The sequence below is a fragment of the Saccostrea echinata genome, unplaced genomic scaffold (assembly GCF_033153115.1).
Source record: "Saccostrea echinata isolate AGI-Se365-2 ecotype Australia unplaced genomic scaffold, CSIRO_AGI_Sech_v1 ptg000029l, whole genome shotgun sequence".
NCBI classification, from domain to species: Eukaryota; Metazoa; Mollusca; class Bivalvia; order Ostreida; family Ostreidae; genus Saccostrea; species Saccostrea echinata.
The window spans coordinates 3,077,881-3,102,344 of record NW_026889778.1 but is presented as its reverse complement, the minus strand read 5'-3'; the positions used below and the strand labels follow the sequence as shown (position 1 = coordinate 3,102,344).

The following is a 24,464-nucleotide window of genomic DNA, read 5'->3' as shown; positions in this document are numbered from 1 at the left end:
GGTTTGGGTCAGTTTACGCTTTATAATCCGCTTCGCGGATTATAAAGCGTAAACTGACCCAAACCAGGTTATACTCGAATAATTTGGCCAAGAATTAGAGTCATTCCTAAATATATATATATATATATATATATATATATATATATATATATATATATATATATATATAGTGCCAAAAATTACATGTTTAAGATTTAGTTTACATAAAAATATGCAATTCTACAATAGTAATTTTATCAGATTTCATTGTTAATATTGTAGGTCTTCATCATTTTTCGTAAATTGAATAATTAAATCAACCTCATTAATCCTGCGTGTTTCAATATCATTTAATTAAATTTTGGCTGAATTAATTTTTTTTTTCTTCATCAGGTGAATTTCCATTAAAGTAATAAATATTTTGGAAGGATTTTTAAATCAAATCTGCTATAAAATCAATCTACATGTAATTAAAATTAGATGTTCCGAATCCGCTACCGCTAGAGGCGGTAGCGGATTTGGAACATCTAATTTTAATCAGATTGTTATAACATAATTATGAACTCGTTTTTTTTTTTATTTCATGATTTAATGCCGGTAAATCGAGAGAAACTGAATTTGGTTTGAATATTATGAACTTTGAACCTAAATTAAGTTTTTTAAAAATCGAAACTAATATATTAACTATTCGGGTTATTTATTTAGTTATCGACAAAAGTGACTTTAAAAAATTTAAATCTAAAATTTAACATTTTACTATTTCTTTCAATTCATATCACAATCTCTTCCGCTGTTAGAAATGTCGGATTGAAAAAGAATTCGGACCAGAACACGGGAAGTTGGTGTATAGTTCATGGCATTAGAAAAAAATCGGAGGAACTCAAAATTATCTTAACTAATTAAAACATAAAGTGAAATACATGTATATTAATAATAGTCATATCGTTTCTAATACACTTTAAATTAATATGACATGCATGTATACGTCTGTAAAAAAACACAACAAAAACTTGCCTATAATACTGACTTTTCCTATTTTTTTCCCTTAAGGTAGGCCCCTCTCGAAATTTTCTTGGATATAGCAATGCATGTTTTCTTTCTTTGAATCAATAGAATAACATCTTACTAGGTAATTTAAAAGCCCATAAAATGAATTGTTTGATTTTTTTTCTCGACTAAAATTATCATAAAGACATATATACCACTTTATTTCAAATCTTTAGGTCCTCATTTCTTTGCGATATTACGCTAGTGGGAGTTTTCTTGAAGTCGTCGGAGATACTGTTGGAGTGAACAAGTCAACTGTTTCGAGAGTTGTCCGTAAAGTTTCCAGAGCCCTTGTTTCCCTGGCTCACCGATTTATCAGATGGCCTGCCGATGACGAACTTACCATCATCAAAAACGAATTCTTCAATTTAGCTGGATTCCCGGGTGTCATAGGGTGCATAGATGGCACCCATGTACGAATCCAAGCCCCCTCTCAAAATGAACCAGCGTACGTTAATAGGAAAGGCTTCCACTCAGTAAATGTACAGGCGATTTGTGATTATACAGGTATGAGAGAGAGAGAGAGAGAGAGAGAGATTTTCTTCGATATTCTGAAATCCCAACTCCTGATATATTTTACTTCAAAACGAGAACATATTTTTCAGGCAGATTTACCAACATCGTAGCTAGATGGCCCGGAAGTACACATGACAGTCATATATTCCGTATGTCAGGAATAAGACAAACTATAGAAGAGAAGTTTCACTCGATTAAGGATGGGGTTGTTCTTGGTGACAGCGGTTACGCATGTAAACCTTATCTTATGACCCCGTATCTAAGACCATCGACACCAGCTCAGGAACGCTTTAACTCGGCCCATTCGAAGACCAGGGTGACCATTGAGCGTGCATTTGGTTGGTGGAAGAGGCGTTTTCACGTCCTCCATGCTGAAATACGGATGACACCGGAGAGGGTCTGCACAGTCATAGGTACAAGGCTTAGACAGATGTAGTTAATAGGCTTAGGAACATGTTCATTTAGTATTCACAAGTAATTATTTGCATGTTTTTAGGTACCTGTTGTGTGAACGTATACGTTTTGATTTCAGGAGCATGTGCTGTACTTCACAATCTTGCTATTTTATTCCGGGAGCCACTTGCAGACGAAGATCAAGACTTGGACGTCGATGGAAATATTCAAGGGCAGTACAACGGACCCGAGGATGGGAAAAACATAAGAAATTATATCACACAACATTATTTTTAAGAACTTGCATTTATTTTATGTGTACGAATGGAAACAGTTAAGGCGTTTATTGGTATACACTGGTATAGTTATTGTATTTTATTCATAAATTGTATTTGATTCATTTCTATATTGTACAAACACTTTAGGTGTGCTTAACAAATAGTTGTTTTCAAATTCATAAAGTTATACTTGTAGTAATATAGGTTAGAAGAAAAACCCACGAATATGAGAAAAAATGAAAAGAAACAGTTAATCTTCAGAAGACGTATCCAACTCCCGTCTAAGCTTTTTGTTCATCAACCTGTAGTAAACCGTTTGCTCCCGTAATTTCTGTTGTTGTTCCACCAACACTGCGTACTGCATTTGAGTCACGTCTTCAGGTTTTACCCTCTTGCGTTGTCCTATATTCTCCACCTTTTTTGACCTATAATGTATGTGTTTAGTAAGTAACTATTGATGCGGGATCGAACTTTTGAGCTTATTGACATTCCATAGATTAAAACTTGTTAACAAAGCAATGTGTGCAATCATGAATTTCTATTTTATCCTATTATATTACATAATATGATATGTTATAACTTATTACATGTAAAATTTTACATTAGCACATGTAGGTTACAATACGTCGACAGGTAAGTGTAAACACTTTAAATGCAGAACTATACTTAAATTTCGCCAGTTTGAATGGTGATAGCAGATTCTCTTCAGGAAGAGACACATTTTGAATTTGTTATAATAAGTATTGATTATTTATTGAATTAAAAGATATTTATGCACGTCTATATCAACAATTTATTTATTTATGAACTATAATTACATGTTTGGCACCATGCTTGTCGTCGCTGTAGTTGTTATATTTTCTGGTGCGGTTACCTCTGTCGCCGCGGTTACCTCTGTCGCCACGGTGACCACATTCTGTGCCAGATCAGACTCATCGACGACCTGCTCTCCTTCATTGCTCGGAATGAGCAATTCCGTTAGCATGCACATAGTTTTGGGTGAGCCCAAGATCTCTATGTTGCTTTCGTCTGTTTATGAAAAAAAATAATAATAATGCATTTTTGTTTTAATTCTCTGGTGCCCATTACCCTGTAAATACAAATTTCAAATTTTACAAAGTCCCTGGAGGAATCTATAGACTGAGGAGGGTACGTGGAGGGGGTGATTTTCAGAGTAAACAAAAAAAAGATAACCTTAGACACCTCCCCCAATTGGAAACACAAACTCCTCTTAATACTGTAAGAGAAGACTTGGAAAAAAGACTTATGTGTCTACACCCCCCCCCCCCTCCATGAAATAAGGTTTTAAGTTTTGTGAAAGCTGTTATGTTCAGCTTTGGGGGGGGGGGGGGGGGCGTGTGTTTGTTTGTTGTATGCTTGTCAAAAAATGTCCAAGTCTTACTTTTGTTACAGTTGATGTGGACTCTGACCCCCCGTAAAAAAAAAAAAAATCATGGATATGACCTTAAAGTTGTCAAAATTCACACCCATGTATAAAAAATTCTGTAATTAGATAAAAAAAAAAAAAGGACACGACACTTTTTATCGTCCATCACAGTAACTTTTTACGAAAGGTGGCGTTGTTAGTACTGTGACGTCATTTTGTGAATAAATGTTGAAGGACTGTATTATATTTATTCTGCCTGTTTATGGATTTAAAGAAGGGATTCTTGTGATTTGCTGTTGGGAAGATTTAAATGATACTTAACGAGGTAAATGATTAATGATTTAACATACAGGCGGCATGTAAAGGCGTTGGTTGTAATATCTACTGCTGTAATCATACTGTAATCAATCCCAAACCAAGGGAGAAAACTCGTTTTAGTTTATTAAGGGGATGACCACTTGATTCGGGGGTAAGGGGGGGGGGTCTGGCAAATTTTACAGTCAGTTTATTCATTTTCATGTCGGTGAAGGACAGATTATTTATTTCCGAGAAGATCAAGGACAGATTATTTATTTTCTTTTTCACTTCAAAAGGTCTGACGAAAAAAACCCACAAAAACAGCAACAACAACAAAGTCCAAAACTCTATTTCCTTGGGGGGGGGGGCTCTCTTTTTTGCGATATTACTAGCAATAGTGGACTAGTCTAGAGGACAAGTTATTTATTTTCTTGCCCAGTTGAGGACAGATTTTATTTATTTTAATCATTTTCGAGGACAGATTATTTATTTCCAAAGTCTGCCAGCCTTCCCCCCTTTCCCCTGAATCAAATGGTCGTCCCTAATTGACCCCTCCCCATTGTATCCATGTATGTACTAAATAGTTGTCTACCACTGCGTCTACTTTACTTGAATGAATCAAATCATAATATATCTTTTGTATAAAACTTTAAGACGTATTGCAAATTAACAATAATTGAAATTCAATACATTTTTTCATCGACATGCCTGCTTTAACTTAAACTTACCAAGTGGTTGTGTCTCAAACCCAGACAATCCATTGAATGTCGGCGAATCTTTATATAAGTCGACAATCTTCTCACTGAAAGTAGATAGAGGCTTAGCGCAGGGGCCTCCTCCTGTCTTTCTTTGGGAAATTTTGTTGAGGCTGAACTCTTTCTTCGCCGTTTGGTGCATGTTTGTCCATTTAGTTTTTATTTCTTTTGTGGAACGGCTTGCGATCCCCAAAGAGTTTATTTGCGTCGTGATGTTCTCCCAAATTTTCTTCTTTTTTTCGTTTGTTATACTGTTGGTCAATTTACTGTTGAGGATATTAATATTTTTCTCCACTAATTCCGTCAATAACTGTATCTCTGTTGTGTCAAAATTCTTGCCACGGTTTCTAATCGACTTGGATTGCTGTTCTTCTGTCATTGTTAGTACCTGGCCATAATACAGTACGCAAAATGGCCGCCGTTATAAAAATATACGTGCACACTTGCAGTTTTGAATGTTGTTTTTTCAAATTGATATATAATAAAATTTATCCTACCTTACTAATACTTGGTTATGTAACCTTTTGCTTTTATAACAGCTTGTAATCGTGTTGGTATTGATATGTACAGTTTTCTAATCGTCTCCAAATCGATAGAGGCCCATATGTCCTTCACAATACGCACTAGGTCTTCGCGTTTTTTAATTTCGTCCAGGCGATGTTCTAATCTGATCTTAATTGTCCTCCACACATTTTCAATAATGTTAATGCCTGGTGATTGACTAGGCCAGGTAAGTGTAGGGATGTTGTTTGTCGTTTTCCATTCAACCGTCTGTCTGGACTGGTGTACCGGACAATTATCCTCCTGTAGAATCCAGGGACTTGCAGGAAACACTTTTGCAACAAGAGGCCACAAATTATAATCTAGGACTGAAATATATTTCTCGGAGTTTATATTTCCTTCTACTTCAGTCAAAGTTCCAACACCATTAAAAGATAAACACCCCCAGAACATAGCCGATATGCCGGAGCGGGGCGAATGACTACTATACTGTCCAAGACAATCGGGTTGAAATCTTTCTCCAGGTTTTCTCCAGACGTAAATTTTTCTATCCTTTCCTAAAACAACTTTCATCTCGTCACTAAAAATGACCTGACTCCAGTTTTCCTCCACTGTCCACCCTAATTTGGATCGACACCACAAAACACGGTTTTGACGATTTGGTTTCGAGATTGTTATTTTCTTTGAAACGGAGCATCTTTGATATTTCTGTTCTTTTAATCTCCTTCTTACAGTTCTATTAGACACTTTCTGTGGTACAGATTCATTAAATTTATCAGTTAAATCTGACAGAGTCTGTCGACGATTTTTCTTCACCAACCTTGACAAGACGCGATCACCTCTTTCGCCCACCAATCGTTTTCTTCCCGGTCTTTCTCTGTTTTCCACGGAACCCCTTTCAGCATTTCGTTTTACAACCTTCTGTATGGAATTTGGACTTATTCCGATAATTTCCGAAATTTTCCGGCTACTTAAACCACTCTCATTCAATTTAATTATCGTCTGCTTTTGCTCGAGTGAAAGGTCTTTCCCCCTCGGAGCCATTTTGATTTACGTATGTTATGGTACTAAAAATAAATCTACGGAACTTCCTATGGGCGTGACGTCAGATATGACGTTCATGTATGGATGTGTGTAGTTGTCATTAATTTTTATCATATTACAATCGATAAAATGAAGAGGAAAAACATTGTATGTTAATTTTAATTTTAAGGATGGATTCTTGTCAGCATTTTACGTCGTCAATGGGTCTCCATAAATTATGCAAGTCGTAAAATGCAAAATTCATATTTAATTGCACTGAAGGAAAAACTATTAGTTAATTTATTAGTTTAAGCAATGTTGAATCTATTTCTATTTAAATAAATAAATATTTCGTAAAATTTTCTTTGATTTGCGACAATGGCCATAAAATACGGAACTTTCGAGATACGCCGGAATCGTGGTTTACGGCTGACTTTTACACACAGCAGTCACGTGATAATAAGGAAATGTAGGGCAGTGTAATGGCGAATGTTTACATCGCGACGAAATATTAAGCAGACGAAATTATTCGACGTCTTAAAAAAAGGAAGAACACAGATACTCCCAGCCACTACTGGTGTTCTTTGCCAGGGTGTGCAGCAGACGGGAGGCCAATTGTGGCACTTATCCTTGGATGCAAGGCGTCCAGTTTTAAGAGGAAACTCAAATTACGAAGGCAGTGGCCTCAGCAGGTCTTTCGAGACGAGAAGTTTTCCCCTAAACGATACCACTCCGTTTGTTCCCTACATTTTGCAGATGGCTGTCCCACTGAAAACAATCCTATTCCCACCCTATTTAGTCGCTACAATTTCAAAATTCCAAAACAGAAACCACCTATATTGAAAAACGTCAGCATGCATACATGTATGCGAATACAACCGCTATGAATATACATGTATACCTCTACATCAACAAAGAAGAAGTGTGAAGAGGGTCAATGTAAAAAAAAAAAAAACAGGGCCATCCAGGAAGCTGACTAGATTCGAAGAATTCTTAGTGACACTCCTCAGAATTTGACCTGGTGTCAACACCTCTTTACTTGCTAACTTGTTTGGGGTAGCTGAGAGTCGGGTATACCAAATATTTAGCACATGAATTAATCTCATATATAGGGTGTGTTACTAAGAAATATAAGATTCAAACTGCAAGTTCACTAATTTGTCTAAATTTCAAATAAAAATCTAAATATTGTTAATATTTTATGAAAATATCTTAATATATCACAAATGGTTTATTTCCTTAAATAAATTAATTACTGGTAATTGGTAAATATATTATATATATATTTAATTATTTAGATTCACAAATAATTTAATATAATTCACACAGAATACTAGTATTTTGACTTTGAAAAGTATTACTATGTAAATGTATTTTATATAGTGCTTCAAGAGCACAAGTAAGGAAATTCATGCCACACTCGTTCAAGAAAGCTTTTCCTAGGACAAGAGTTCAGAGTAATCGACTGATCAGAGATGTTTGTTCAGCGGCCACGTAGCCCTACAGCACAGCATCAAACATACAATAACTATATTAAGAGTCATAACACATTAAAGTGCCTTGTTGGAATCACTCCCTCTGGTGCCTTCTCTTTTGTGTTTGAGTTATGGGGAGGGAATGTTTCAGACAGGTATATCATAGCTAAAAGTAGATTTCTTGACCTAATTTCTCCTGGAGATGAGGTAATGGTGGACCATGGCTTTTTAATAAAGAGCTACTTACTTGAAAGGAAGGCAAAGTTGATAATACCACCTTTTTTTATATCTCCGAATGTTCATTCCATTAAGACATCTTGATACATACCAGACCTGGGGTCAATTACTTTAAATGTAATGCATTAAATTACAATTACTTTGAAATTTTTACCATTACAATTACCATTACCCTCATTTAGAAAAGGAATTAATTAAATTACAATTACTTTGTTTAAGTAATGAATTACATTACACATTACATTTTATAAGAGAAAAACACAAATTTTATGACCACACAATTTATATCTATATTTTTCACACTTTGTGCTTGGTTGATATGCTTTCCCTCAGGTCTGTAAGTCAGAGTGGTATTTGGATTTTGTATTCATTTATCATGTCCATGTAGTTTACAAATATACCATGATCTACAGTTGACAAAGAAAGTGGATCGGAACACTTTTAATGTAGTTTTGTTCAGTCTCTGATGTTAGTTCCTCCGTTTTTTTTTTTATAAATGTATTAATGTCACTTGTTTTGTGGCTTCTTTGAAACCTAATGATTTCTTCTTTTTTTCAAAAAAATTCTGGCTTTCTTCAGTTGATTTTATAACTGTCTTGTCAAGAAGTTATCTATTAAAACAATTATTTAGTATGTCTGTCAATCACCATTGAATAAACATTTTTTTTTTAAAAAGTAAGAAATAGGATTTTAATTTTAAGACTTTGACATTATAAATAGAAAAAAAAAACCTCTCAGTGACCTTTATTTGTTTCAGATTCAATAATAAAGAGAGATTTAAAACCAAAATGTAATTGAAATGTAATTGAAAAGTAATGGTCATTACTGACATTTTTTTAAAGTAATGCATAACATTACAATTACTTGCAATTGAAAGATGAGTCCATTACACATTACATCCAATTACTTTGAAAAAATGTAATGATTACAATGCATTACCATTACCCTAGGTCTGATACAAACTGTAATGTACATATTGTATATATTTTTGAAAGAATTTAATCATATGATCATGATGATTGAAATATTTTATTGTTTGTTCGTAATTTATATTTATCAGTTCAGGTATTCTGCCATCAACAAATTATGAATAAATGAATCCTGTACCTTAGACCAAAAGTGTTTTAAGTTTTTCTCACTGTTATAATCAAGAATGCCATAAATTAGTATGCATTACATGCTTATCTCATTCACAAATTTGTTACTCTGCTATACTTAGAGAGACATAATTGCAACTTTCAAATGTTTGTTGTAGAAATATTCACATTTTTGTTCAATTTCCTCAAATTTCAAAGGATCATAATGTATTTGCTCACACAAAAATCCACATTTTGTGTAAAAACACAGGAGCTGAAACAATTTTTTTTTAAATTTCTTGAATAGAGTTGTTGTTCAAGGACTTGCATGGGTTGTTTATTGAATGGTGAGTGCTAACTTCAGGTTCTTCTCCTGTATAGTCCTGTAGTTTTATGTAATTGGCCAATACAGGATGAAATGACAAGAGGCTTAAAAATTGTCCCAAACACATGGAATATCTGTTCCAACTTGAGTGTGACAGTCTTTGTGCCTCTCACAGAATGAAGCCACAGCAAATAACGAAGCCGCACAGTGCTTACACGACCCATCATCTCTAAAATCAAGAGAATTTTTGTTCAAAGTGATGAAGTATTGAATATGAAATTTCATGACATGAATTAAGTGTATTGAGCAATTTACATCATCATAAATGCTTAGGCTGAGACAAGGCTCCCTCTGTGTATGTTTTTTTTTTATGAACATTAGTATATCTTTATGAAATAACATTTTTGATAATTATTGCTTTAAATCCTACTGGAGAATCTGTAGTCATAATGTGAAAACCAGAATATTTTATTTACACTACATCTACCTGAGTGAATCTGTCCATTGCCCTCAACAAATATCCAGGTCTTGTACGGATCTGCATTCTGGCTAGTCTCAGGAACTGTGTCACTCTTGGTGTACTGAAAATCATCAGACGGGGGGACACTTTCACTTTATCAACGTGGTTGTTTTAGTCTGTATCATTGTCTTGTCTCTGTCTATGTTTTCAACTGAGAATGACGTACTCCAGCCATCGTTCAAAAGTTTTATGAAAACATCAGAAATCTCAATGTTCGGCAGTTTTATGAGATCTTCAGACCACCTATCAACACTTGTTATATTTGGAAAACTTTATCTACAACAGTTTGACATCACCACCCTGTAATCATCTGCCACTTCTGAATTTCAACTGCCAGTTCACAAAGTCTTATCAAATGATGTTTTAAATATATTGAAAAAGCTATACCTTTAAGGGATAAAAAGTCTTTCAGCATAGGCACTTGCCAAGAATTGAAATTATAGTCGTAATCGCAGTCTGCATCTAATGACGCCATCGTTTACGATGAAAACGGAAGTAAACATGCCCTACATTTCACATTTGCGTGATGTAAAAATCGGGTCGAAAACGTATCTCGGAAGTCGCGTATTCTCAGTTCGGTAGCGAATGTCAACATGTCCAGATCATTTCCCGTAGAAAACCCTGAGAGGGTCGTTTTGTAAAATCTACAAACTGTGAACATTATCGAAGCATTGCAGAAACCCAGGGACAGTTATGACAATTTATAAATCATAGTTATTTATGCCCGGGGGCATTCCGATCAGCCAAAGGAAAGTTTGAACTTGAAGGTCACAAACACCTGCGAGATTGCAGATCCACGTTGCCTCGTCTGATGTCATGTCATGTGCAGTGAGCATGTAAGTTAATTATATATGTCTGAAGATTTTTATAATTTTGAAATTGAATTACATGCTGATTTTCATTGATTTATGGGAATTCGCACGGGAATTATAGATCTGTTATCAATATATTTCGTCTGCATTCCCGCGACTTGTCAACATTTGAAGAGGATATAATTATTATTTTCCTGTGTTCGTCAGTTTTATGAATAATAATTCACAAAAATATCATTTTTGTATATGATTACAACAAATTTTAGCCTAATTTGTTTAGGACACAACAATCATCAAGTTATTAGAAAAGTAAGGTGTTCCGCTTGGGTACAAATCAAACGGAAAAAATAACTTGATATTGTATGTGGAAGTATCAATAATATTGAAACATACAATTGTCTAATAAATTGAGCAAAATGAAACATAATTGTTCAAAAACTATTCATATTATTGTTTTTTCTTTTTCTGTATTTTTAAGATAAAAAAAATGTTTATTTATTTATGTCTAATACACTATAGTATAAGATGTTATACATGTTGTAGAATCTATTAAAATATTTTCATTCATTTAAGTCAATAAATGAAATGCAGATGAGATTAGTTGTTTAATCTTATAATCAATTTCCATTGATTTAAAAAAAATAATCTAAAGGATGTTCATGTTTAATTCTTAGGAGAAAAACAACTCTGCTTTACCCTAGACTAGAAAAAAGATTGGAGGTCAGAATGCAGGATGATTGAGCAAGGGGTGTTGGCAGATGGACTATTGAGGTACATGTATAAGAAATATGGACACAACTTTATCTAACTATCATGTAATGCATCATCTGTGGTGCTATGTAAAATATATTACTTTTTTTTAAATTGTAGGTCAACAAGGCCAAGAACCTAGGGATCAACATCTCCAACAAGCTATGGTGGAACCACCATATCAGTAGTGTTAGTAAGAAGGCCAACAGCACCACCGCCTTCTTATGGAGAAACCTCTTGTCCTGTAAAAGCAACATCAAGGACGATGTTATAAGATCATGGTCAGACCCCAGGTAGAATATGCATCCACCGTCTGGGACCCTCACACAAAGAAAAACATTGACAAATTAGAAGCGGTGCAAAGAAGGGCAGCTAGGTTCGTGACTAATAACTACAAGACCACCAGTAGTGTCACAAGAATGATCGACAGGCTAGAATGGGAGAGTTTGCACCAACACAGAATCAAAGCAAAGGCTATCATGATATACTGTGTTGTCCATTCCCTTATTGCCATAGACCTGCCTCCCCAATTCAGCCAAACAGGAGCAGCCACAAGAGGACACCAACACTGGTACAGGATCCCATTCTGCCGCACCAACATCTACACGGAGTCATTCTTTCCTACTACCATCAGGATATAGAACCAGCTACCCGAAGACACCATAACAATCATGTCCCTGGATTCCTTTAAGACCAGGATCCAGGGATATAAAGCACCTTAAAGGAAGCAGGACATGTTTTTATCAGTTTTTAAATTGTAAAAAGATGCATGGACTCCCCCTCCCACACACGTTTTTAATCAAAGTGAGAAAATGTCACAGCAGTGGCCCTTCACTCCAAAGAAAGAAGAAAAACAAAAAACTTGGACTTTCGCTAGGTGGACACATGTTCAGCAAGAAATTCTCACAACAAATGAATGATGGTTGTCTGTGGAAAAGAGATTTTCTCAGAATATATCATGTCAGAAGCAGGAATAATATATTTATCTGATCAGAGAAAATCTTTTGTAGAAATATGGAAGTCAATGCATGCTATCAAAATCACTGCTGCTTGTTGCATGATTCCATTCTTGATTTTTTTTAGCAAAGTTTCAGTCAAAAATAGTTTTATTTATAATCATATAATGTTTAATTATTTGACTTCCCTTATTAGCTCACCTGAGCTGAAAGCTCAAGTGAGCTTTTCTGATCATATTTTGTCTGTGGTCCGTCTGTCTGTCTAGCTGTCTGTCTGTAAACTTTTCACATTTTCAACTTCTTCTCCAGAACCACTGGGCCAATTTCAACCACACTTGCCACAAAGCATCCTTGGGTGAAGGGGGTTCAAGTTTGTTCAAATGAAGGGCCACGCCCTCTTCCAAGGGGAGATAATTAAGAATTGGTGAAAATTTGGTGTCATCGTTTAAAAATCTTCTTCTCAAGAACCATTGAGCCAGAAAAGTTTATACTTATGTGAAACCTTCATTACATAGTGTAGATTCAATTTTGTTGAAATCGTGACCCCGGGGGGTGGGGTGGGGCCACAATGGGGGATCAAAGTTTTACATAGGAATATATAGGGAAAATCTTTAAAAATCTTCTTCTCAAGAACAACAAAGCCACAATTAGTCATATTGATATGGAATCATGTTCAAGTAGTGTAGATTTAAATTTGTTCAAATCATGACCCCTAGGGGTAGGGTGGGGCTACAATGGGGGATCAAATTTTTACATAGGAATAAATAGGAAAATTCTTTAAAAATCTTCTCAAGAACAACAAAGCCACAATTAGTCATATTGATATGGAATCATCCCCATATATTGTAGATTCAAGCTTGTTCAAGGCATCCTCCAGTAGTAGGGTGGGGCCATAATGGGGGATCAAAGTTTTACAAAAGAACATATACAGGAAATATCTTTAAAAACCTTCTTCAATCTCAAGAACAACAAAGCCATGATCAGTCATATGGATATGGAAGCATCCTCAGGTAGTGTACATTCAAGTTTGTTCAAATCATGACCCTCACCCCCCCCCCCCAGGGAAGGGTGTTAGACATATTTTAAAATTCTGTTTTAAAGAACAGCTAAATCATGATTAGTTATATGAAGATAGAAACATCCTCAGAAGGTTTATATTCAATTTCATTCAAAACATGGCACCTTGGGGTAGGGTATGCCTAGAACAGGCGATCAAAGCTTTATATATGAATATATAGGAGAAATATAGGAGAAGAAATCTGCTGATGAAGAACAGCAGGGCCATATTGACTCAGGTGAGCATTGTGGCCCATGGGCCTCTTGTTTTTAAATGTATTGGAAGTTTGTGGAAAAAAATCCCAAGTACCTGGTACAGTGCATGCTTTGTAGAATGTGATTACTTTACAAAATCTTTGGTTCAAATTTGAAATCTTTCTCCTATAGTGAATTTTTCATCAAAACAAGTTATTGACACTGATAAATAAATTTTTGTATTACAAATTCTCAAAAGAAATTTCATCCTTGAATAAGTATTTTGCATCTAAATGTGAAATTAAGTTTCATAGCTTCATGAATATCATTGTTACAAAGTTCAAAAGATGTCATTTTCAGGCAAAGAAGTCAAAGTGCATTTGATTGTCACTCATGATGGCTTTTTTGTTATCTTAAAACTCCAGCAAAAATTATGCAATATATGATCACATTGAGGAGTTATATTTATTTGTGCTGATCAAACTATATACTTATACTCATAAATGTGTGTAGGTATTTATTGATTTCAAACTTGTTCGACAAATGTGAAATATCCAATACACATAATACCAGGGATCTACAGTGTATATATGTATATAACTACATATACATGTATAGGCATGTATTAGTCCCTCTGATTTTGAATTTTTCATATACTGTATTAAGTATTGAATGTCTAGATTCATATGACATGTTCACTATACATGTATATTGATTTCATGTTTATCTCATAAATAATGTATTGAAATCTTTTCTACTCTATGAAAATTTTAAGTATGATTTTTCTCATAATTTTTTGGGAAGGTTTATTAATTATTCCTGTTATATTGAAGGTTAAGTTGCTTTGAATTTGTCCTGTGCATGTGAAGAATGTATGTGATAATTTTCTGTAATTGCCACCAGAAAGTTGATGTATTTTATAAAATTGTCACACATAACTTATTCATCAGAATAAAATGACAGAGGAAATTCGAAATGAATATTTTAAATATCATTGGTGTAAAATACCATAAAAATGAAATGTATAGCTGGAAGAAATGAATGTATATATGTCACAATTACACCAAATTGCTATATTTTTGGGGATTAAAAATCTTACTTATAGATTTTAAAAACACTCTGTAAATTGAAGATTTCTGAAAGTGTAGAGTAAATTCGGGCTAATTTTGTTCTATAATTTGCCTGATTACCATATCTTTTTTACCTTGTAAATTAATCTTGAACCTTTGAATATTCATCAGACAAAAAACTAAATATTTGACATTATATGGTCAGTTGTAAAAATTGAGATGAAATTTCATGTGAATTCATGAAAACAGAGAATTTTGAAAAAATATCGAGGAAATTCGGATTAAATGTATTTATTGAATGTAAAGGATTTCATGTTTTCTTTTCACCTGCTCATTTCATATTAATTAGTGATCAAAAATAATGAACAACTTTAATTTTATGGTGAAAATATTTTTTTCAGTCATCAAAATTTATTCATGTGCACAAATTTCAAAACTTCCCTGTGTAAATGTACTATTTTTAGGACTGACTTTCAAATGACCTTGACCGAAAATCAAGGCTGATGACACCAAAGTTTTTGGATGTTAACATAGTGTACACAGTCTGAATATTGTGTATTCAGAAAATCAAGATTCTGCCATTATAAGAAATATGAGAAGAATCCATCCTTAACGGCGTCCATTTTGCGTACTGTATTATGGCCAGGTACTGTATGTTATAGGCCTATCGTTCAAGACGCTCGCAGAGTTGGTAAAATGACGTAATTTATTTATTTTGCGTCATAATTAAAAACGACAACTATTTGGCGGACTTTTAAACTGGTTTTATTAGTGCTTATTTATTAGATAATTGGTAAACAAAGGAAACGCCCAAGGACACGCCCCCGGAAGTGGTAACGCAATGCATTGCGGGATATTACCCTAACGTTAGTAAATCTTTAATGAATTCTTAAATATTTAATGATTCATTAACTAATAAGACACTAATAAAGGTTTTGTACAACACGTTTTAATGCTTTCATTAACTAATGCATCATTAGGAATTTAATGATTCATTAGGCTTAATAACTCATTAAAGTTAATAAACCGTTGATACAACCGAATCCTGAGTTTAATAGATCATGCAATCAATAATCATTGATTACTCAATTTGTTGATGAATTAAATACATTTCAATCATGTAGATGAAACCATAAGGCTGCATTTCATTTCCGGAATTTTTCGTAATTTATCAACTTTTCATTTCCGACATTTTTTTAGTTTTCATTTCCGACAATTTTTTGTTTTCATTTCCGACATTTTTCAGATAGTACCTTTAGTAGCAGATTTGAAGACTTTACCCATATATGAAAAATTTAAAGGAATAACTCATAAATTAATCATTGAAATCCAATTTCTGTGATTTTTTAATCTATCAATGAAGCGACTGTGAATAATAATTTTCCCCTGACATTTAATTTAGTGCACATTAAATGTGGTAAAACTTTACGTTCATTGAACTCTAGATCTTGTACCTAGACTATATGCTACAAGTGCTATATGTTTACATTTATTCATGGATTTTTATAATTTTTTTGCAATAAATACTTTTAAATTTATTTATATTCCATTTTCACTTACTTGGAAACATTAAATTGCCGCACAGGTAAATTCCGGAAATGAAAAAATAATTATGTCGGAAATGAAATAAAAAAAAATGTCGGAAATGAAATAAAATAATGTCGGAAATGCTATGCAGATTTCTGGAAATGAAATGCAGCGAACCATAAGTAGCATTACCCCTTTGAGGTTCCCCCAAAGTTATCTGAACAGCTGTGTTAACTTTGATGGCACTGCCCTTTCTGCCCTCTGCAGACATTCAGCCCGCTTTTGATAGACTATCAGCCAGAGCAACATCCCAGGAACTGCAGCAGCTTGTGGCATACATGTACAGCAACTGGATTGGAAGTGCGGTTTGGCAGCCCAGGAACTGGAGTATCTTCCAGACCAATGTCAGGACAAACAACGATGTAGAAGGTAAGCTAAATATTTGTCTTAAATTATGTGATGGTAATAATATAAGATAAAGCCACATTAAAAAAAGATATTTAAAAAATTCTTAAGAACATATACATGTAATAAAAAATATCTTTGAATATGATTTCTGTATTTTTTAATTTATTTTTGAATTTACATATTTCAGGTTGGCATACCAGGATCAATGCAGACATCGGTAAAGCTAATGCCGCCTTCTACATCCTTGTGCCTGCTCTTCAGCGTGAGGCGCGATTGGTGGACTTGACTGTCCGACTTGTGTCAGAGGAACAGATCCTCCGTTGCCAACGTAGGAGGTACCAGGACCTCACTTGCCGGCTACACGAAGCTTGGGACCGTTATACCAACGGAGAGCTCACAGCATCCCAACTGTTGCGGGAGTGTGGTGGTGTATACGGCCCAAACAACGACTAGTTCTTTGGTGTTGTGCTTGTGATTGTGCCATGTGACATGTGTAAATATGTGTTAACAAACAATGAATAGTTCTATAGTGTTGTGATCGTGACTCCCAGTGTTGACTGTGTGATATTTACACCAGTAACAATTATTTGATACAGCTTTAAACGTTGACCATATAATGTGCTTGCTTTATTTATTTGGTTTCAAACTTTGTTTGCAATGAAAATAAATTAATTGAAACACACTTTTTTGTTAGTTTTTCTTCATTACAATTTGAGGCTTTAATAAGGTTTTAAATCTGCCTTTTCAATCAGTGCATAAATATATAAAATTCATGATAACTGCGGTACTACTCTTTTGCATGGCAAATTAATTACGTTTGGAAATATATTTAACAATTAATTTTTACGTCATATTTCAGCAAAAAATATATCTTTTTGCCCTGCAAAAGAGAAGTACCGCAGTTATTGTGAAACGGTCTATAGTTCAAGTCAACAAACTATGCTGCAGCTTCACTACGAAATATACAGAGGCAATTCTGGTTAATGAGAACAATAACAAGGAACACCAACCTGCAACTCTGGCCTAACAAAATAAAATGAGAACAACATTGTTTAAGTAATATAAGGCCTATATAACAGTATAACGCATAAGAAATATACTATAGGGCAACATAACCTTTTATCAATTATCATATGCACCGTCCACTTACTAAGTCTAACGTACGTTATACTACAATTCAACATTTTTAAGGTCAGTATGCCTTCATACTCTTTGGACATCATAAAAAAAAGTCTTCGAAATAAATATAACTTAATTAATTAGTAAAAATAATCCTATGGTCCGAGTTTGTTATAGTCCGACTTCCTTATAGTCCGACTTTGGGTAGTCCTAGTTTGTTATAGTCCGACATTGTTATAGTCCGACATTGTTATGGTCCGACCTATCAGTAAATCGTTTCCTGCCCCGTAATCTCAACGCTAATGGACGAGTTTACCATGTTAAATCCCCGTAGACTTTGAATTTGCCGCCGTGTCAATACACCGGTTGAACTCGAGGGTTCGGATAAATGGAGGAAGTTTGGAAAAAAAATTGATCTATCGATCGAACCTAATTTGAAGACCAAGGTATTTATACATTTTGAGATATGAGGCGAAAAGTGAGGTCCTTGGTACCGTGGGACAGACTATAGTATAATTATTACTTTTAAATACATTTGTATGAACGCTACTTAAATCATTTAAAAACAAAATTTAGAACCAATAAATTTGACATGCTTAAAAAAACTAGTAATTTCAAATATCATTAATGTATCTGCTTATATTATTTTCGGAAAATAATAATAAAAACAAACGTTTGGATAATACTGCGGTAAAAATACCTTGAGACTGCGGATGGTACGGTCTGCCGTTCACCTGGTCTTAAATTCTTCCATTACGGCAGATAAATCAGCGTTATTAAATTCTCTCCCATTGTCTGTTTGTAGAATCCTAGGAGGTCTGAATAAGAAGATAAACCGCAGTAGAACGTCTGACACCTCTTAAGCCGTCTTCTGCTTTAAACAGGCTCCAAAAGCAAACCTGCTGTAACAGTCCACGATGTTACAGATATAATTGTAGCCTCGACATGGTGGCATTTTCTTCAAGTCCATCTGCCATCTGCTGTTTGGGTATGACGCTGGAATAGGCCTTCTCGTCCTCTCTGTTTTCGGCAGATCAACTGCAGCGAGACACTTGCTGCATTCTACATGCTGCTTGAAGAGGAGTCTGATGTTTTCCCGAGTCACGGGAAAGAATGTTTTCCCGATTGTCTCGTAGATGGTGTCACTTTTTCTGTGGTCCACGTTGTGATTCCTCTGAATTTCTATGATCAGCTGATCCTTAGAGAGAACTCGTCTGTGCACCTCGTTTACTTTCGAGCTCCTATAGAAAATACACTCCGTATCAACATCAAATATAAAGTTCGACGCATATTTGCGAATGCTTGTTTCCCCCATCTGGAGACTTAGTTCCTCTTTAATTCTCTTAGCTCCCCATGCTGAATGTTCAGCCTTTAATTTGCATATTTTTTCCACCTCCTCCATGACGGACCAAAACTGCTCCGGACTTGGGTCATTACTCTCCCGCTTTTTCTTAACTTTTTCAAAAATGTAACCATCATCTGGACAGACCGCCGCTTCCATTTTTTGTTGCGTTTTGAAAATCTTAAACAACGACGTTAAGATTGACGTCCGAATGCTATGACGTCATAGACGATTATCGCTTTTCCCGTACCATCGGACTTTGGCGTGTAAGACCATCGCACTTCCGCGCGTTGCTTCTCATGAGAAACGACCCATCGGACTTTGGCGTGACCATCGGACTTTGGCGTCCGTACCGACGCAAAACCATCGGGGTTTGGCGCAGACCATCGGGGTTTGGCGTCAACATCGGACTATATATATATATATATATATATATATATATATATATATATATATATATATATATATATATATATATATATATATATATGTAAGACTCCAAAGTCCGATGGTGACGCCAAAGTCCGATGGTCTGCGCCAGACCCCGATGGTTTGATGTCTGTACGGACGCCAAAGTCCGATGGACACGCCAAAGTCCGATGGGTCGTTTCCTATGAGACGCACTGCGCTAAAGTGCGATGGTCTGACACGCCAAGGTCCGATGGTGCGGAGAAACAATCAACGTTTATGACGTCACAATATTCCGACGTCAATCCTTGACGCCGTTGTCCTGCATTCAAAAGCCATCAGTTCAGTATTCGTCCCCGCATATAATTTTACTGATTTTGCTTATTGCTTGCACCCACCAGAGATATTAGATTAGGGTTAGTCCTCGCACACCACTCGACTGATTAGGGTTAGTCCTTGCTTCGCACCAACCCGAGAGATTTAGGGTTTGTCCTCGCACACTAGTCGAGTGATAAGGGTTAGTCTTGCACTCACCCAAGATATCTAGGTTATAGTTGTTACACACTTTTCGAGCGATTAGGGTTAGTTTCGCAACTATCCGAGAGATTAGGGTTAGTTTTCGCATAATGGTATTTATTTATACTTGGCATGGCGCGGCATTGCAGTTTGGCGCTGTAGTACTATGACGTCACGAACGTCAATCGTTTTTCCGCACCATCGGACTTTGGCGTGTCAAACCATCGTGGTTTGGCGCAGACCATCGGACTTTGGCGTGACCATCGGACATTGGAGTCCCATCGCACTTTGGAGTCCTACATATATATATATATATATATATATATATATATATATATATATATATATATATATATATATATATTATCTCCATTAAAAGACATGCACATCTAGAAATAAATTATGAATGTCTTTGAAGTAGGTTTTCCTGTTTCCTAGTCTCTGTACCAAATCCACAAATGTTACTTTTTTACTTTTTTTCTTTCAAAGTTTGTTTTTCTTGTTGTTTGAAGGAAATATTATTTACTTCAAGAACTTTATAAGACAGAGGTTTCTTAAAAGGACGTTGAAATAAAAAAAAAAGTCACTGTTGCTCCAACATATAAATTTACACCTTGTTTCATCATCAAAGTATTACAACATTTTGTTTCCATAGATTATCTGATGCCTCGGGAAATCTGACATTTAAAGTAGAAAAGACTGGGTCAGTAGCCACATCTGATTTGGACAGAAGGTGAGTCTATGTACACTGAGGATTGCTGTCTAAAATATTTTCTACAGGGAATTTGACATTAAATATTGAGACTTACAGATCTGTCTTTGGTCAGACTAGCTTAACTAACGTTAGTTTGGATGCGTGTAACAATGAGATAAATATATTTCTGTTAACTTTTTTAACGTTAGGATGTGTTTATTGTCGAAACCAAGAAAGCTGTCTACGTTTGGATTGGATTGGAAACCTCTGTTGCTGAAAGAAAGAATGCAATGGCTTATGCCCATGTAAGCAGAACTGTATTGTCAATATGGATAAATAACGCATCTTCATTTACACCAGTCCCACACAAGCTTTTATTAATTATTATTACTGTGTATTTTATCTAATTTTTAATTTTTCTTTAAAATATAATTGTAGATCCTACATATTGTTATGTTGATGATCATTACCATGAACGTTCATTCATAAGATCTGCTGGATTAATAAAGTTACTCTATGTCTGAATTTTCAGAAATATCTACAGAAAACTGACCATCCACTTTTGAACGTCACGTGTCTGTCCGAGGGAAAACATGACAGACAGATCAGAATGGCTTTCAGCGCTTAGTTACTCGAGGACAAAGGCCGAGGCTAATCTAATCCATTCATAAATAGTTGATACCCAGAGATGACAGTTTTTTGAACTGAAAGAACCTTTAAATATGTTGTTTTGATGTCAGCAATAATCATAGTGTTATAGTTTTGATGTAGATTTTAGCAATACATAGTTTTCTATCCATGGATTTCTTTCCCAAAGATATAGTTATAATCCAGATTTAGCAATATATATAGTTTTTTTTATAAATGGATTTATGTTCTGAGGAAAATTAACACCAATTGTTGGAGAAATTCGTTTTTGTCACTCTTTATCACTAACCTTTTTCACTTAACATGCCTAATTTATATTTTTTCATATGTATACAATTATAAATGTTACTTATATTAGGGGTAAAACATATGGGTTTTGGAATTTATAATTATTTTTGGAACTCTTTTTCATACTTGTCATTTTTATTTCTAGTTTTATTGTGCTATTTTCTTGTGCAATAATGCTGCATATCGCAGGTCATCCTTATAATAAACATAATGATAATTGATGTATTTATATTTATTGAAGCAGTGCCAGCTGAAACTAGAAAAATGACATTTATACAAAGAGAGAGACCTGCTAAGGGCTGTTATATGAAAAATGACAACTGTACTTGAAAAAAGAAAAGTTTATAATAAAGTACAGCACATAAAAAAGATAACATTGAAAAATTATTCATAGTAATAATACAAAAAAACCCTGAAGGTTAGATATACGTATAAAACACACATGAACATATAAATAAACAAAATTATTAGACCATAAATTGCATTGGTGCCTGTGTTTCAAAGTTTGTAGCATCAAAACCTATGAATTTCCAACACTATACAGCCATTCTTTATGACAAATTAATTAAAGAAGGGCTTTTAAAATACTATACATAAATGGATATTTTTTTTAGGTTTTAATATATTTCGCAGCTAGGACAGTCCGCCAATTTTACAATCTCAAAATATTCCTTAAATATTAATTAAAATGCTCCATAGGTACATTATCTTATATTCTTGAACATGATGTTTCTTCAATTAAAATGGAGATTGGAATTTAAAATTGTTATCTACGAAGTTATCTTTTTAAAAATCATTTATAAAAAAAAGTAATGTTTGTGAAATACTGATGTCCATCATCAGGGTTAAATCTTTCAAAAGTAGGTCAAATTCCAGGGTTAAGGTTTCTCGGTTATAGTTTTTAAAATGTTATTAAACTCCAAGGTCATGAGGTCAAATATGTTGGTATGCAAAGAAAAGTCTTGTCACAAGAAAAACACTTAAAACAAGAGGCCCAAGAGTCTTAACGGTCACCTGAGTATAATACAACACTGTAAAGGATCCATGGAAGTATAAAAAGAAAATTAACTGATAGACGAAGTAATGTTGCCCAAGAATTTCAAAAATCTGGTAAAAATACCCTTGCTTATTGTAACGTCCTGGACCCAAGTGATCTCCTTGGGATCATACTTGGTTTTCCCAAGTCTTACAGGGATGATAATGAATGCAAAATATACAAATACAATGGACACTTGCTACAATTCAGTACACACAGACCTGGGTATACAACGTGGTTATTTGTCACTTGTCAATAATTAAAATAAGTCACCCTGGCTCTCTGTGATTCTTTGTTCACTTTGATAATGTATAAAACAACATCCAGTCTCTTGTCACCCATGACTCATTTACAGTGGCTGCAACGTTATTGTTGACAACTTACACGAACGTTCACGTTACACGAACGATTCTGCACGATTAACGCACGATAAAATCTGTTACCCGAACGATCCTTCACGCACACGATTTTACACGTTACATGATCTTACACGATTGGTAACGCAAACGCACGATTCTTCACGCAAAATAATTCAAATTCCTTTTGAATGGATATTTTCAAAACGAAATAAGGCTTAATACTTATTTTAGATTTCAAATAATTATTGATATTATTTATTTCATCGACTTTGAAAAATGAAAAAAAAAGATAGAAATGGATATTTCTGGAACTAAATACATGTAAGACTTATTAATTATTTTAGATTACAAATAATTATTTACGTAATTCTCCGACTTAAGAAAACTGATTTTTTTTCGTTCTGATCAGAAGATGTACATGTAGGTGGACTGTGAGTTTTGATTGAATTGGATTTCATAATATGCAGAAATTGATAAGTTTGAAGAAAAAAATGGCTTGAAAATAAATCAAATTATAAGTTATACCCATGTTTCCATTTGTGAATCTCTAAAATCAACAATTATTTTACAAATCATTTATTTTCAGAAATTATAAAAATAATTAAAAGTAAGCTCCAGAGATAAACACTGACAGATAAACGAAACTCCGACAATCATGCCGTGTACATGTACATTCGCCGACTAAATATTTATGTAAGCATTAAGAATTGTTTATTTATTTATTTGTAAAAATATCTAATTTTGATCTATTTATTTTAAAAATATCTTGACCATAATTTGCAGTAAACATAATTAACATTAGAGAAAAAATCCTTTAACATCTACATGTGTAAGTACGGTTTATCAAAAAGAAAAATCACGCTATTTGACGAGAACACAATATTGTACGACTTACTATATTGCTTATCTCCAAGTGATAATTAGTTCGTTCTGCTTTCAATTATATAAATCGCGCTTATTTATTTTATTTAGATTGAAAAAAAAAAACAAACAGACAAGAGAAATGCTTGTATAACAAATAACATTCCGATAAAAACTTACAAAACGAAATTTACACGTTTCTTGATTAAAACCGCAAACGATTGAGTCTGATACACGCACGATCTCACACGTTACACGAACGATCACGCAGTTACACGAACGGTTCTACACGATTAGTTTGTCAACAATAACGTTGCAGCCACTGTACCAGTGACACTAATTTAGATCACCACAGTGTAAACATACTGTGTACAATTACAAATTTTGCTAACTATATAAATTATCTTTATGTCAATCTTTAACATTGCTTTCAAGGCAAAAATCTGACTTTGAGCATACTATGCTCATTTAAACCAAACATTCATTTTTATTTTGTTTCTACATGTATATATATAACATTCTTTCATGTATTCTCATTCAATCAAATAACCTGTTAATTAAATTATATACAAGGATTTCTTGATTAACAATATTTAGCAAAGGGGAGTAA

General features: G+C 34.3%; 1 protein-coding gene across 1 annotated transcript in view; it reads left to right on the top strand.

Annotated features, from left to right (window-relative positions):
- Positions 1-20,717, top strand: part of LOC133194341 (gelsolin-like protein 2) — a 40,925-nt gene extending 20,208 nt beyond the window's left edge. The window contains exon 5 of the mRNA XM_061330318.1: positions 20,624-20,717. Coding sequence (XP_061186302.1) covers positions 20,624-20,705 — 82 coding nt within the window. The 3' untranslated portion in view covers positions 20,706-20,717. The remainder of the gene's footprint in view (positions 1-20,623) is intronic.
- The last annotated feature ends 3,747 nt before the right edge of the window (positions 20,718-24,464 follow it).